The sequence below is a fragment of the Vanacampus margaritifer genome, chromosome 1 (assembly GCF_051991255.1).
Source record: "Vanacampus margaritifer isolate UIUO_Vmar chromosome 1, RoL_Vmar_1.0, whole genome shotgun sequence".
In the NCBI taxonomy this organism is placed as follows: Eukaryota; Metazoa; Chordata; class Actinopteri; order Syngnathiformes; family Syngnathidae; genus Vanacampus; species Vanacampus margaritifer.
Genome location: NC_135432.1, coordinates 67,787,727 through 67,803,398, shown reverse-complemented (window position 1 = coordinate 67,803,398; position 15,672 = coordinate 67,787,727). Strand labels below are relative to the sequence as shown.

The 15,672-nt window shown below is 50.6% G+C and overlaps 1 protein-coding gene across 4 annotated transcripts; it reads left to right on the top strand.

Annotated features, from left to right (window-relative positions):
• Positions 1–25: 25 nt before the first annotated feature.
• mapkbp1 (mitogen-activated protein kinase binding protein 1) lies at positions 26–15,470 on the top strand. Of its 4 annotated transcripts, none has more exons than XR_013293987.1 (29): positions 26–358; positions 1,243–1,334; positions 2,279–2,341; positions 2,404–2,461; positions 2,532–2,702; positions 4,455–4,592; positions 4,671–4,853; positions 4,955–4,972; positions 5,552–5,712; positions 5,781–5,979; positions 6,624–6,758; positions 7,774–7,979; positions 8,052–8,143; positions 9,014–9,139; positions 9,216–9,286; positions 9,372–9,493; positions 9,586–9,661; positions 9,740–9,851; positions 9,933–9,996; positions 10,104–10,315; positions 10,392–10,417; positions 11,074–11,214; positions 11,290–11,367; positions 11,648–11,894; positions 11,993–12,218; positions 12,563–12,756; positions 12,998–13,586; positions 14,749–14,834; positions 14,918–15,045. XR_013293987.1 is itself a non-coding variant. In XM_077564784.1 (29 exons), exons 1-29 carry the CDS (start codon positions 239–241, stop codon positions 15,194–15,196), a joined length of 4,191 nt encoding a protein of 1,396 aa, XP_077420910.1. In that variant the 5' UTR covers positions 26–238; the 3' UTR covers positions 15,197–15,470. The 4 variants fall into 4 exon arrangements, 3 of the variants coding, with proteins under 3 accessions (XP_077420910.1, XP_077420919.1, XP_077420927.1); XM_077564784.1 differs by having other exon boundaries at positions 12,998–13,492; positions 14,918–15,470; XM_077564801.1 differs by lacking the exon at positions 26–358 and adding an exon at positions 824–1,017 and having other exon boundaries at positions 12,998–13,492; positions 14,918–15,470.
• The last annotated feature ends 202 nt before the right edge of the window (positions 15,471–15,672 follow it).

The window sequence follows — 15,672 nt, the reverse complement described above, 5'->3', positions numbered from 1 at the left end:
GGAAACGTCTGTGTGTGGTTTTGTGTGTGTGTGTGTGTGTGTGTATGCTTGTGACTGGCCGGGGGCCGCTTCTCTCTTCTCCGCGGCGCCACGCTGCTATGCGGAACCGCAGCCGGCGACCCGGACCGGTCCAGACCTACGAGGAGAACACTTGGCAGAGGCTTCGGTTCGGCTCGGCTAAGCTAAGTCGGGCTCGCAGACGCCATGCCGAAGGGAGCTAGCCGCTAGCAGCGAAGCTATGAACGGTAACAGCGGAGGCGGCGGCGCCATCAGCCGCCGCATCAAGAACCTGCTCAGATCCCCGTCAATCAAACTGCGGGGGCGGGGCCGAGCCGCGCGTCATCAGCTGGGCGACAAGGTGCGCGCTGATAAAGCGCCGGCTTTGATCTTTCAACTTTTCCTGACGATTGTTAGCATTTTGCGCCTGTATAGCATCTTGTTTTAGGTGTATTTCAAACGCATAATGTATTTTATGGGTTATGCGTGCCACAACTTGCAAATTTAATTCATTGCGTGACTGGTTTTCTTTCCGTTGTGGGCATGGCGCTGGCGGAAAACCTAATGATTGGCTAAAGTGTCACCACATGGCCATTTGTCACATGGTCATGTGACTTGTCATTTCCCACATGGTCACGTGACATGTCGAATTTGATTTGATCTATTTTTTACTTTTTATTTGCTGTAAGACAAACAAACTTGGCAACAATCCATTTTCAATACAAATCAACAATTACTGCACAGGGAACAATATTTATGTCGTTTGACTTATGTGACTAGTCATTTGAAAGCCAACAAACAATTGACTTGTGGTCATTTACCACCTGGCCAATTGACGTGCGGTCATGTTACACATGCTCACATGACCACTCATTTGCCTTGTCATTTGTCGACTTGTGGTCATTTGGCTCATAGTCAGTTACCACACGGTCATGTGACTTGTGGTTAGCTGGCAAGTTGGACATTGACAGCAGCCATCTTGTTTTGTGTGAATTTCAAAGCAAATAATACATGTACACGGTACGTGCATGCTAACATGCTAACAGATAGTAACTGCTCAGCGAATGTGGACAAACATTTGCAAGCGCTTTGACACATGCTACCATGTGTCAAAGCGCTTGCAGACATTTGCGCTACATTAGCGCCGCTAACTCGTCTGTCAAGTCTCGGCAGTTCTTCAATTCAAAAGTCATGCGACTTGCTACCAGATGCTAACGTGCTACTCCATTCCCTTTGCCCCCGCAGGTGACTTTGGAGAAGGTTCTAGGCATCACGGCACCCGGCAACCGAGCACTGTCATGTGACCCTCGCAGTGGACTCCTGGCGTATCCCGCCGGGTGAGCTCCTTGTCAAATTGGCGTCATGGTTCAAACAGCAAGTAATACCCTTGTCACTTCCTGTTGGCGGGGCTACATTTGGCTCTCGTTAGTGATGCTGCAAATGTCCACGGGCAATTTTGTACACATTTGGACCCGACGCATTTGCGATATGACAGGTAGCTTTTTTGAGGGGTGTCATAGCTTAACGGAGCAAAGCTTCAATGCCTAGGTCAAAGGTCAAGGAGACAGCAATGCCAAATAACATATGAAAATAAAATAAAAATGCATGCAAATTTGATCCGATTAGTGGACATGGAGACAAGAGATACCCGCTTTGTGGATTTATTTTTGGGGGCAATTGACTTTGCATTTAAAAATGTGGGTGAGGTCAAAGTTCACATCGTCTCATCAAGTCACCCGTCAAATTATAGGCCTTTGTGAGACCTCGCCGAAAAAAACAGGTTTGGGGCCTACAAGTTATTGTACGATGTACGTTTAAAATGTCTTGAATGTACGTGCGGAAATGACAGCTCAGTGCACATGTGACCTCGCCAGTGAGCCAATTAAAGTTGACGTTCTGACTTGATGCGCGCCACGGCAACGAACAAACGTGAATTGTGTCACAAACGTGAATTGTGTCACAAACGCAGCCTCGCTGTTGCTGGGAATGCCGGGAATGTTTCAGTCTGTCCGCTTCATCCTCCCCCGCTTCGGCCAGCCAATCGGCTGCAGGTGGAGGGAGGGGCTTATCAGATGTTAAGTGGGTCAGCACAGCCACAGGCGAGGAGGAAAAAGGTCACGTTGGGGCAAATATAGTTAGCGCGGTGAAGATGATTGCTTGTTGTTAAAACGCTCATGATTTGACTCCCTGAGAAGATTATAAGCACATGATTAGCATTTCCATATCATTTGTATATTTTATTGTCATCATCACATGTGTGTGTTTGTGTGTGTGTGTGCAGATGTGTTGTGGTCCTGCTGCACCCTCGCAAGAACAAACAACGCCACATCTTCAACGCCTCAAGGTAAAGCCGCCGGCCGCGTTTGGCGCCGTCGCTATGGTAACGCGCGGCCTGCGTGTTTGCAGGAAGACCATCACCACCTTGGCCTTCTCACCTGACGGCAAGCATGTGGTCACCGGCGAGGTGAGTCGGTCGGGCTCTTGTGTGATGCCCGTGGTTTGTCATGTGACTGGCGGCGCCGTGTGCTCCCCAGAGCGGCCACGTGCCGGCCGTGCGCGTGTGGGAGGTGTCGAGCGGCGTGCAGGTGGCGTCCCTCCAGGAGCACAAATACGGCGTGGCCTGCGTGGCCTTCTCGCCCAACATGAAGTACATCGTCAGCGTCGGCTACCAGCACGACATGATGGTGCACGTGTGGAACTGGAAAGTATGGCGCTCCCCGTCATCACAGAAAATGTTTACTCTCTCCTTGAACTTTTTTTTTTTTTTGTGAGGGTGGGGGGGTAAATCAGCATTAATCCAAGAGAAGGTTCTAATCACCAAAGACGGATTCTAAGTCTCATAATAAGGTTCTTGTCCTCAGAAGGGGTTCTAGTCCCGATAAAGGTTCTACTCTCGGGTTCTCGTGCCTAGAGAAGGTCTTAGGCTGCGTTCACACTGCAGTTCAATTCCGATGTTTTCACACCCGACCTGCGCCTCTTTCGTATGTGGATGGATGTCGGATATGTATGCCAAGCGTGTGCACTGAACGCTCATGCGCACGCATCCCATTCATACCTCACCAAAAGGCTGATGCGCGGGCGCGAGAAAGTGCTTGGGAGGGAGACGAGACGACGCTGTTTTGAGTCACTGTTAACTTTTTATTTGTCTTTAATCACACTAGAAACGTGAAGCATAAAGTTGACGTTTGTGGCGAAATTCAGTCCCGCAGACGTTTCTTCACAAACGTCAAGGACGCGACGTCATCTTCAATGAAATGAAGAGACCGAAGAGTCCCCCCGCATTTCCCCCAAATATTTCCACCTCTTTCAAAAGTCGCTACTCTGGCGTTATGAAATGGAAAGAAACGAGTTTGACGGGTTTCTGCTCTGAGTGTAAACAAACGCTGACGCTCGAGGAAGCCGAGGACCGCAGCCAAACACGAGCGGGCGTGAAAACAGTCCACCAATCGGGAGCGGCCGTTCGCACGGCTCATTTGCATAATTGGTGCAGGCAAGAACATGAATCGAATTCCTAACACGTCCGTGAAAGCAGTCCAGCAATCTGGAGCGTGCGTTGGCACGGCCACGTTTGCAAATGGCACCGATAAAGCTCGCTTGCCTCGGCGGCTTGGCTGGAAGGAAAACGTGGCGTCGCGTCGGGGCCGTCTTCATTTCCGTAAACTCTGCAACGTGACGTCGTTTGTTTTGGGTGCACGTCACGCGACGTCTGCTCTTCGCGCATGCCAGGCACGTCGCGGGCGCGTTGCCGTCACATTCAAGTCACGTTTGTCGTGTGAACAGTTCGGATTTAACAAAAAATCTGCAGTGTGAACGTAGCCTCAGTCACCCGGGAAGGTTCTGTTCCTGAGAAAGTCTGGTCCGGAGAGAAGGTTCTAGTCAGTAGTCACCAGGAAAGGTTCTCAGGTACTTGTTCTAAGAAAAGGGTCTGGTCCTGACAGAGGGTTCAAGTCACCAGGAAAGGTCTCGTCCCGCATGAAGTTTGAGAGGGGGTCTAGTCCAAGGTGCTTGTTGTCCCAGGGGAAGATTCTAGTCGCAAAAGTGGGTTCAGGTCTAGAGAGAAGGTGCAAGTCCCTAAGATACATTTCCTGTCCCAAGAGAAGTCAATAAAAGTGGACCTCCCACATACTCGCAGTCCAGCATTGAAGATGAGCTTCTAGTCCCTATAAATGGTTTTCGTCTCAAGAGAAGGAACTGGTCCCAAATGAAAGACATTTGGATGCCTTTTCCTTGGGAGAGGTAACAAGGACCAGCACCTTAACTTGGGACAACAGCAAGTCCCGAGGACAGGTACTAGTCCCGACGTAAAGTTCTAGTTCCCATCGAAATTTTTCATCCTCGCCCCGAGAGACGGTTTCACTATTCCTGAGTTAAGGCTCTCGTACCAAGAGAAGGTTCTACTTCTCCTAGAAGGTTCTAGTCCAGAGAGAAAAGTACTAGTCGAGTCCCTGTGTGTGTAGAAAGGCGCGGTGGTGGCGGCCAACAAAGTGTCCAGTAAGGTGACGGCCGTGTCCTTCTCCCACGACTCGTCCTACTTTGTGACGGCGGGGAATCGGCACGTCAAGTTCTGGTACCTGGACCACAGCAGGACCTCCAAGGTGAGACTCGGAGTCACGCGACCCGCGGTGGCGGGAAGCAGTCCCACAACGTGGTCTCTTGTCTCCGCCCCCGCGCAGGTGAGCGCCGCAGTGCCGCTGCTGGGCCGTTCGGGCCTGCTGGGAGAGCTGAAGAACAACTTCTTCTGCGATGTGGCGTGCGGCCAAGGACAGCAGGCGTCCTCCACCTTCTGCATCAGCACGTCAGGCCTCCTGGTGCAGCTGGACCAGCGCCGCATGCTCCACAAGTGGGTGGAGCTACGCGTGAGTCCACCTGTCTGTCGCCGCACGGCTCGACCGTACGTGCTAACGTGCTAACGTGCTAATCGCAAGGCTCTCTGCTTCCTCTTCCGCTTCCTGGGCAGACGGTCGACTCCGCCCCCGTAAGTCAGACGATCGGGTTCATGTTGTCACTCAAGTTTTCATTCGCTTTCATTTTGTGTTCGTTTGTTTGCTGTTAATTAATCATGTGTTCACGCGTCACATTTTGCACTCGTCGTGCTTTCATTCTTTTCCACTTTTCATGTTTTCATTCCTGTTTTCACTTGTCATGATTTAATGCGTGACATTTTTATTCATTTAAATTTTCACGTTTCCATTCTTCACGATTTCTCTTTTTCTCATATCGCTCGTTTTTTGTCACTACGTTTTTAATAACCACATTTTCATGTTAATTTTCAGTTCTTCATGTTTTCACCCATCACTTTATTTTATTTTATTAGTTGGTTCAAGTTTTCATCTCATTTCATTTTCTTTTGTTGTTTGATTTCTTTCCTTCACATTTGCACTCATCATGTCTTGTTGGGGGCGGAGTCATCGGTTGCTACTGTCATTGGTCACTCCAACACACCTCAGTCCCCGATTGGCTGAGCTTCCTCCCTGTTGTTGCTGTATCACATGATGTCACATGACGTCACATGAGACTTGCGCGCGCGCGTGTGTGTGCGTGTGTGTGTTTGCAGGCGTCTCAGGCCACGTGTTTGTGTGTGACGGACGAGCTGATCTTCTGCGGCTGCTCGGACGGCGCCGTTCGAGCTTTCAGCCCGCACACGCTGCACTTCCTCTGCACGCTGCCGCGCCCGCACTTCCTGGGCGCCGACATCGCCGCCATGACGGATGCCAGGTGGGAAGACGTCGCGGTCGATCGGATATTTGCTGTGACTTATTGTGAACGTTTGACTTGGTCCTCAGTCGTCTGTTTTGCGTTCGTCCCGACTCCCGTTACCCGGACACGGTGGCGCTGACCTACGACCCGAGCGGCGGTTGGCTGTCGTGCGTGTACAGCGATCACAGCGTGTACGTGTGGGACGTGGGCGACCTCCGGGACCCGCGCCGGGTGGGCAAGCTCTACTCGGCGCTCTACCACTCCTCCTGCGTGTGGAGCCTAGAGGTGGGTGCGGCGCCTGGGGTTCAGAGGTCATCGGGGGCGGGATGCCGGATGATGACATCTGATGATGTGAATATACGACTGGATAGCCGAAAGGCCACGACCTTTGAAGCCGCCATATTGCTCCTCCCAAGAGATGTTTCTGGGCATTCCATCCTAGACGTTGACACTTTCCAAATTGGAGAACAGTTGAGACTTTTTTGAGACGGCATGATTTATCATGTTTTAACTTGTTAAACATAAACAAGATGACTTTAGACTACTATGAATAAATGATATGCTTAATGAGGAGGAAACTATTTTTTATTCGAGAGTTATTACTGTAATTCAATAAAAGATGCCTTTATGGTGATAAAAGAAAAAGAGGGTCTTCGAAGCAGCACATCCCGTCCACAAAATTTCTTGTTAAAAAATAGTGACCCCCCTCCACTCCCCCTCCCCCTCCCCCGCCACCACCGCTCCCTGCCGCTTTATTAAGAGCCTACAAGTTGTATATGTCGAATCTGTACGTATACCGCATGGTTTATACAGTAGTGTGCCCGCGAGATGGGAGGAGCAAGATGGCCGCCCCGTGGCTGCAACGGCTAGCACGGGCGCGTATGGGCGTCGGTATTCATATCAATGGATCCGCCCCATCTGGTCCGCAGGTCTTCCCTGAAGACGGAGGAGACGGCGGGAAAATGGCGCTTCCGCCAGGATGCTTCCTGTCGTGCTCGTCGGATAACACCATACGTGTGTGGAACGTCGACGCCCGCCGCTTCCCCAACAATATCCTCAGCCGCGTAAGACGTGCACTTGATCTTTGCGTCTGTCCCCCTTTCCTGCGGCGTTCCTCAGGGGTCAATCGTCGGATCCCTTCCTTTTGTAAACAGCTTTACTGTAAATTCACTTACACACGCTAATAACTAGGGGGTGTGGCAAAAAAAAAAAAAGATTCTCATAATTGCGGTTCTCATTTAGTACGATTCAGAATTGATCTTAAATGTCCCAAAATCGATTATATTTAAATGATTTGATACTGTCTTTCCCTTGTTTGTGTGTGCCTTTATTGGGAGCGCTGTTCATGTTGTGCACAATTTCGATCCGATTCAATTCAATCCGATATTGATTCATTATGGAACATCAATTCTTCTTAAATGTCAAAGACATAAGAAAAACTCCAGAAATATTACATTCCAAAGTCAATTTTGGGGCGGCAGTAATTGGTGAAATTATTTTGTTTATTCATGAAAGTAACACATCACTTAAGTGTTACACGAACGTTGACATCAGCAAGGATGAGAATATTTTCATAATCAAATTCAATAATTGTAATAATAAATCAATCAATAATAGTCTTAGTTGTCTTTAACTTATTTGCTCCCAAAAATGCATAAATACGTTCTATTTTAAATATTACAACAAAGACGTATTTATTCGTTTTATGTATTAAGTTTTGATGCAGCCTCTCAACTGAATGCTTGAAGCAATGGTAGTTATTACAAAAACGGCCAGCGGGTGGCAGCAGAGCAAAAGAGATCAACCAGGGCCATGTTGGAAAAAAAGCCCATTTACTCTAAATAGATTTGTGAATAGTGATGAAACTAACGCTAATTGCTGCAAAACGGAAATAGATCGAAATATACTTTTTTTCTGATGAAAGAAGAGACTCTAATCTTCCATGTTCTTAGAATAATAGTAGGATACACAAACAAATTGGACTTTAAAATTCAATTTCCTTAAAAATTCATGGGGAAAAAGACTACATCGAGTAGCAGTTGTGGTCCACTGTAGTAACGCTTGACCTCCGACCCCCAGGATCTTCACAAGGTCATTTACGTGGAGGACAACCCGTGCAGTCTCCTGGACGCGGACAGCGTCTCGCTGGCCGCCAACAGCGAGAAGGCGGGGCAAAGCACCCCCGAGGCGCCGCCCGGCGACCTGAGCCGCGCGGGCGTTCGCTCGCTGAGGGTCAGTCCCGACGGACGCCACCTGGCCTCGGGGGACCGCGTGGGCGTCCTCAGGTGGGTGGCCACGCCCACTCGGAGAACAGGAAGTTGACAGCTGCTCAATGATCTCGCGCGCGCGTCTTTCAGGGTGCATGACGTGCGCACCATGGAGGAGATCGTCAACGTGCAAGCTCACGACGGCGAGATTCTTTCCCTCGACTTCTCCCAAAGCGACACAGGTGAGGCGTCGTGTGGCATCTGACGACGACTCGGGTGGGACCTGCCCCCACGCTTTCAATTGTTTTTTCAATGTTTTGTTTTTGTTAATCCACTAGGAATGAACGTGAGTTCAATTGAACTCCTCTTACTTATTATCTTCTGTACATATGCATTATTAAACAGCAAGAAAATTAGCCTATGCTAAACGGTTAGCAGTTGTGATTAAAACACGTAAAATGATTCCAAAAAATGCTGCGAAACCTCCAATATGCCTTTTCCACAAAAACAGGGCTTGCCTTCCAATAAATAAATAAATCTGCAAGCGGGGATTCAATTTTTCCCCACAAAATGTCTTTTGGTTCTTTTTTTAAAAATGATTATTATTAATCATCTAGGGGCCACTGAGGGTGTGGCGAGGGCCATATGGGGGCCCATCCCTGGTTTATGCACTTTTATTTGGTTTTGATTTGTACAAACGAGCAGCAAATTCGACACATCAACTTACTTGATACTTGTACAAAAAAACAAAATGTGTATAAAAAATGTGTAAATAATAATTTTAAGTAAATATACATTTTAGCGTGGTGATTTGCCCCAAAAAGTTTGTTTTGTCAGAAAATAAAATGCACCACAGGGATGGGTTGGGCCTTTGATTAATGGGCAAAAACAGAAAAGAACATTTAAAAAGATTTTTTTCTTTTTCTTTTTAATGTGCAAATTCGTAGTACTTTTGATACAGCGCCACCTGTGGGCAATTGTAGTTAAGGCCCAACATCTTCTCAGGTCAGATACCAGTTGTCGTCATGTTTTGGAGCCAGCTTCACATTTTCACGTGATGCAACAAGTCACCTGACCTTGCGTGTGTGTGCGCGTGTGTGTGCGCCTGTCAGGTGTGCGTTTTCTGGCCACAGCCAGTCGCGATCGCCTGATCCACGTGCTGGACGCGGCGTGCGAGTACCGTCTGGTCCAAACTCTGGACGAGCACTCGTCCTCCATCACCGCCGTCAGGTTCGCAGGTCAGTGAACTCCGACCCCTCGTCGGCCCGCCAACGGCGCGGGCCGTGACCTCATCGCCTCCTTCCCGTCTTGCAGCCAACGAAGGCAAAGTGCGTCTGATCAGCTGCGGCGCCGACAAGAGCGTCTACTTCCGCACCGGCCAGCAGGTGGCGTCACGCCTTCCGAGCGCCGCGCCGGCTATGTCACTTCCTGTTTGCGTGCTGACCTCGTTTCCTTCCCGCTCGGGCGCAGACGGACGGCGACGTGGAGTTCACGCGGACGCATCACGTGGTGAGGAAAAGCACGCTGTACGACATGGATGTGGAGCCCACCAGGAAATACGCCGCCATTGGCTGCCAGGACCGCAGCATCAGGTGACTCCGCCCCTCCCGCTTCAAATGTGATGATGATGATGATGATGATGATGATGATGGTGGTGATGAAAATGACGCCGATGCTCGTGCAGGATCTTCAACATCACTAACAGCAAGCAGAAGAAAATCTACAAAGGATCTCAGGGAGAAGACGGAACGCTCATCAAGGTGGGAGGGGCCACGCTGGTTGCCGTGGAGACGGGAGCTCGTCATCCTCTTCATCATCTTCCTCTTTTGGGTCCTCAGGTGCAGATCGACCCGTCCGGGCTCTACATCGCCACCTCCTGTTCGGACAAGAGTATCAACATCTTTGACTTCTACTCTGGCGAGTGTGTGGCGACCATGTTTGGACACTCGGGTTAGTCCGGGGGGGGGCGAGGGGGGGTGATAACGTTTGTGTGTGCGTGTGTCTCACTCTTCCACTTTCTCTCTCGGTCAGAGGTGGTCACTGGCCTGAAGTTCAGCAACGACTGCACACGCCTCATCAGTGTGTCGGGTGACAGGTACGACTTGATCGACAGCCGTCTCACACGCGCACGCACACACCAGGGTTCAAATGGGTGCTTGAAAACCTTGAAAATGAACCAACCGTGCACGTGTGTGCGCGCAGCTGCATCTTCGTGTGGCGTCTCAGTCCCGAGCTGACCCTGCGGATGCGTCAGCGTTTGGCCGACCTGAGGCTTCCCGGCAGAGGCCCCGCCTCCCGCGTTGCGCCTCAGCAGCGGGAGGGGGAGCCCGGGCAGGCGGGGCCTCCTGGCGTGGTCGCCATGTCGTCCGACAGCGACAAGGAGGAAGAGGAGGAGGAGGAGGAGGAGGAAGCGGGTACGTGTTGCCATGGTAACGCCCTCCAGCATCCCGGCCAACGTAAAGCAACGTGTCTGTGCTTTTTTTTCCTCAGCGGAGGCGTCGCGCGACAGCAAAGCGGTGAGTCCACTTTTCAGCATCGCTCATGATTTGCCATTTTGTAGCAAACTCGTTAAGTGAGTCGAGATGCTTCATTTAGACAAAGATAATGCTTGGAGAACTTTGATTTGGAAGAGGAAAAAAAAGTGCTTTGTCGCCATCCTGTGGTTTCTTGGCATCACGGTAACTATTTTAAAGTGAGTCAAGTTGTTACTTTTGGACAAAAATAGGGCTTTGGCGCCATTTTGTGGCATCCCTGTGCCAAGGAATTCTGTTGGAATGGCTTGAGTTGGGTTTCGTTTAGACAAAATTAGTGTTTTGACATCATCTTGTGGAATCAATAGGCAATTATGAATCAAATTAATGACAGATTTTCACTATTAGCAGCAGGGCTCGAGTGTGTAGAATTTTGAGGGGGAAAAAAATTTGAATCCATAACGGTTGTAACATCAAATGTCAATCAAAGTTAAATAAATTGTTAGCACCCTTTGCTAGCATGTTAATTTAGTATGTTAGCATGCTGTTAGCATGTTAGTTAGTTTAGTATGCTAACATGTCTCTTTGCTAGCATGTTTGCTTAGCATGTTAGCATGCTATGTTAACATGTAAGTTAGTTTAGCATGCTAGCATGTCTCTTTGCTAGCATGTTAGTCTTGTTTTTATTTTTTTAAATTCAGGCCCCTCGAGAGGGCAGACTGCCTCGCCGGCGCTGGGCCAGGAGTTCGTGCGGCGGTGACGTTAGCGACGTTTCCATGGCGACGTCCATGTTGGACCTGAGGCAGCTGGACTCGTACGTGCGTTCCAATGGCGGAGTGTCGGTAAGCGTCGGGTGTGTTTGCAAACTCCCGCTCCAAAATGCCAGGATGTGCCTTAATTTTTGTTTGCCGATGAAGACACGCCCACTTGACGACATCTCGGAGGCGGGGCTTGACAGGGCCAGTCAGCAGATGGGAAGTCGCCTCAGTCTCCAGGTGAGTGCATAGACCCACTTTACATAGGTACATTTGGGCGCCATATTGGATGTGGCGCCGTTCAGTGATTGCTGAGGATGTAGCATTGACATTCTTGCAACTACAAGCTACACTGAAGTATTTTGATCTGAGGACGAGAGCTTTCTCTCGAGGCGACGAACTCAGGACTGCAACCTTCTCTTGGGACTAGAACCTGCGCTCGGGAATAGAAGCTTCTCCTGTCGTCATTTCTTTGGTGTGAGCGTGCGTCTTCCTGACTTGAGCGCCGCCGTCCCAACAGGTGGAGCACACGGAGGTGCTGGCCAATCCCAGGCCAGACTTCAGCTTGCTGGCCAATCAGATCGCAGAGAGCGAGCAGCAGGTGCTGTTTGCCGACCAATGGGAGGACGGCGTGAACCTGAGCAGCGACTTTGAGGTGAAGGGCGCCAGTCCCGCCAGCGGACAGGACGACAAACCCAGTCCGGACAGCGGCTGCTCGCTCAGATTCAACTCCAGAACTTCTAGTCCTGACGCCACGGAGGCCAAAAGTGAGACGTCGACCTTCGACATGGACTCGACTGACTTCAATTTTGTTCGAATGCAGATTATTGGTCCCTTTATTTATTTATTTCCCCCCCCTCGTCAGAGGCGGAGCCTACGGAGCCCACAGACCACCTGAGTGACGACGCCGAATCCTTGGACGAGGACGAGGACACCGGCCTGGTCCCGCAGACTCCGGACCAGGAGGCCTTCCTCAAGAAACACTTTGCCACGCTGGCCAACATCGCAGAGGGACCCGGCAGAACCGCTCACAGCTCCAACGAGAGCCTCAGCATGTCGTCCAGGTTCCTCTCCCAGAACTCGGCTGCCAGGTACCATCGGCCGGAACCGCTCGCGGGGGCTCGTGTCTTCACCATCGGGTCTTCTTCTCCTTCTGTTCGTCATCATGTTCTGATTCTGTTCCGTGTGTCTTCTTAATATTCTCAATAGGAATTCTATTCTAATATAAGAATTCCAATTCAATTCTAATTCATTTCTAATTCAGAATTCTATTCTAAGAATGGTATTCTATTGAATATTTTCAAGAATTCTTCATAAGAACTTCTGTATGTCTTCTCGTGTCTTCCTAATTGGGTCTTCTTCTCGTTCTGTTTCTCGTTCTGATTCTGTTCCTAATGTCTTCTCATCTTTTTTTTCTTTCGGTTCTACTCCTCAGCCGAACCGTCCTTAAGTCAGACGGTACGGAGACCAAGTCCCACCCGGTGGTACCCGAGGTTCGGAACCAGGACTCGAAACTGACACGGACTCCCAACCAAGCAGAAAGTTGTCAGGCAGAAGAGGAGGAGCAGAACCTTGAGGCCGTCACCGGGAAAAAGGAATCGGATCTTCAGAAGATCGTGGGTGGTCCAGGTGGAGTTTTCACACACACTTCACAATTTGCAAATTCTGAAGTTTTTCTCTGTTTGATGTAGGGCGGAATGATTGATCGCAGTTTTTTTTTTTTTTTTTAAATCGCTGATCAGCGGTTTGCATTCTTGTTTGAATATTTGAGCCGTTGGTGTAATGTTTGTATGATGTCTAATGCTTGGATTTGGCGTGTCATCGCGGTTGGCAAACAGGAAGTGGCGAGTGTTTTGTTTTGGATTGGCAGGTGGTGTGATCCTTCAGCGTCCCACCTCGCTCCCCTCGGCCCCCCGACGCACTCCGGCGGCAACTCAGCCTCCTCCGAACCTCGGCACCGCCAGCCCCAGGTCTCCCCAGCAGGCCATGGCCGCCATGACGCTGCCCAGGAAGTGCCCCACCCCCTCGGCGGGTGGTCCGCGCTCCTACATGAGTCCCACGGCCAGCTCCACCGCCAAAATGTCCCGCTCCGCCTCCCTGGGGGACGCCCTCAACCAAGTGGGACTGACGGCGGGGTCCGGGGCGGGGTCCGGGGCGGGGTCCGGGGCGGGGTCCGGGGCGGGGTCCGGGGCTTGCCAAGCGCCCACCGTTGCCGTTTCTTCCTTTTCCACGCCGGGTTGCCAAGGTAACCAGACCGCCCCGCTGCCCCGCCTCCTGCTGCCTGACAAACCTTCCATCAGGACCGCCGCCCCCTCCGGGCCGTCGCCCGAGCCCCCGCCCGCCCCTGAGCCTCAGGACGACGCAGGTTTGGACTCTTCTCTTCCTCATCCCTTCATCCTGTCATCTTTCCGTCTGGGCTCGCCTTCATCATCCCTCCTCTTCCTGTCTGTCACCAGCCGGTGAGACGCTGTCCCCTCACTCCTTTGATCTGTCCTCGCCGTCCTCGCCGTAGACCACATGCGCTCCACACTCAACCCTAAACATGTTTTTGAAATGTTAGCGTCAACTTTAGCATCCAAGGCAGGATTGTAAGCTTGCAACGCTGGAGCTACATTAGCTTCCAATAGATTCCGAAGTTAGCTTCAACATTGCCTCCAATGTTAGCTTACAACATTATCGCTAGGGAAGCTGAAGGTTAGCTTCCATAGCTTCATCATTATTTTCGATTGTTACATTCTGTAGTTTGTAACCTCCAACATTAAAGCGAAGGAAAACCCGTTAGCTTCAACATTGGATTCCAACATCAACTTGTAAATTTAGCTTCAACGTTACAAACCAAAGTTAGCCACCAACATTACCGCCAATGTTTGCTTCAGACATTGCGTCAAAAGTCAGCGCTAAGGAATGTAACGTTATGCTAGGAAGTAAGCTTAAATATTAGCAACCAATGTTAGCTTCTGATGTTATCTCTAACGTTGGAGCGAAGTCCAACGTTAGCCTCCAATGTTAGCTTGCAATTTTAGCTTCTAACTTTACATTCTGAAGTTAGTTTGCAGCAGTTTGCAGGCTTGTGGACATTCTCATCCATCCTTGTCATTTCTTTGTCAGGGCATCGAATCCATCACAAATGTTTGGCCTCTCATCTGAGTTCAGGCAGCAAGGCCCGCTTAGGACAGACCACACACACGTAGCGTGACCTTGAACGTTAGCTTTCAGTGAGAGTTTTCAAAATGCGCTTGTAATGGTAGATTCTCAAGCCATCTTCCAATGTCGCCTCTAATGTTAGCTTCCAAAGTTAGCTTCCAGTTATCCAGTTAAGGAAGACCAACGTTAGCTTAAACATCGGTTTCCAACATGACTTTATCCCCCTGCTTTAGCCTTGCCCGCGTGCTGTTCAACGTCAATGTGGCCGGCAGTCGACGATAGCGATAGCGATAGCGACTCCTCCGCTAACATGACGTCAAGAACGAGCAGCGATTTGGAAATGCAAAAGTAGAGGAAGAAAAAAAAGTTGCAAATTGCGAAGTGGTGAGGATCGTCTACGGTCTGCCCTGCCGTCCTGTCACATGACACGTCACATGACCCGGCAGTGTTGTCCATCTGACCCGTTTCTCGCCGCAGGCCCGGCTGCCAGCGTTGAGTCCTGCCGAGCGTTGACCAATCAGATGCTGAGCTGCTTCAAACGAGCCACCCACCTGTACAGGAAGGTACTTCGCTCACCTTCCCACAGCTTCCTGTCTCGCCGCCGCTCGCGTCTGCTCAAACATGGCCGCCTCTTCTGCCCTGGCAGGTGAGCGGCGCTTGTCCGGAAGACGGCGACTCTGAGCACAGTCAAATGGCCGCTGTCCTGACGGAAGCCCTCCAGGCCATGAGGGCGGAGCTCCAGGCCCTTCCGCTGGGACCGGGCGGCGGCGGCGGCGGCGGCGGCGGCGGCGGCGGCGGCGGTGGCGGCGGCGAGGCCCTGGCGGCGACGGCGGACCGGGAAAGGACGGCGGCTCTCCTGGAGGAGTACTCCATGCTGCTGCTGCAGGCCGTTCACAGGAAGCTCGGAGACCTCCCGCCCTCCTAGAACCCCAGCCAGGTTTCCCACGCCATCAGTCCCGCCCCCTTTCTTACCATCACTTCCTGTTTATGGGAGAGACTTCCTGTTGACTGTGTAGAAACGACAGCACTTTGAACAAAACGTTATGGACCGTTAACAATCGCTTTCTGTTCTCTGTAACCCTTGAAAAAAAATGGATGATTGACAGCTGGCCTCAGAGCCTGGTACACAAGTCACATGACTTTTTTTTTTCTTTTTTTTTTTTAATGTAAAATGTTCTTAAATAAATGTTTGCCAATGATTGTTTGTTTAGCGTGGATGCTCGTACGTTTCCAGCGCCTTTCTGCTTATCTAGGCAGAAGATTGTCGATTGTTAGCGTGGATGCTATCATGTTAGCATGTGACGTTGTTTCCTGGCAGAAGACAGCTAGCGTGGGTGTTAGCGCGTTAGCATGACGCACCACCAGCAACTTGGGGCTTTGCTCACTCACGACATCCATGCA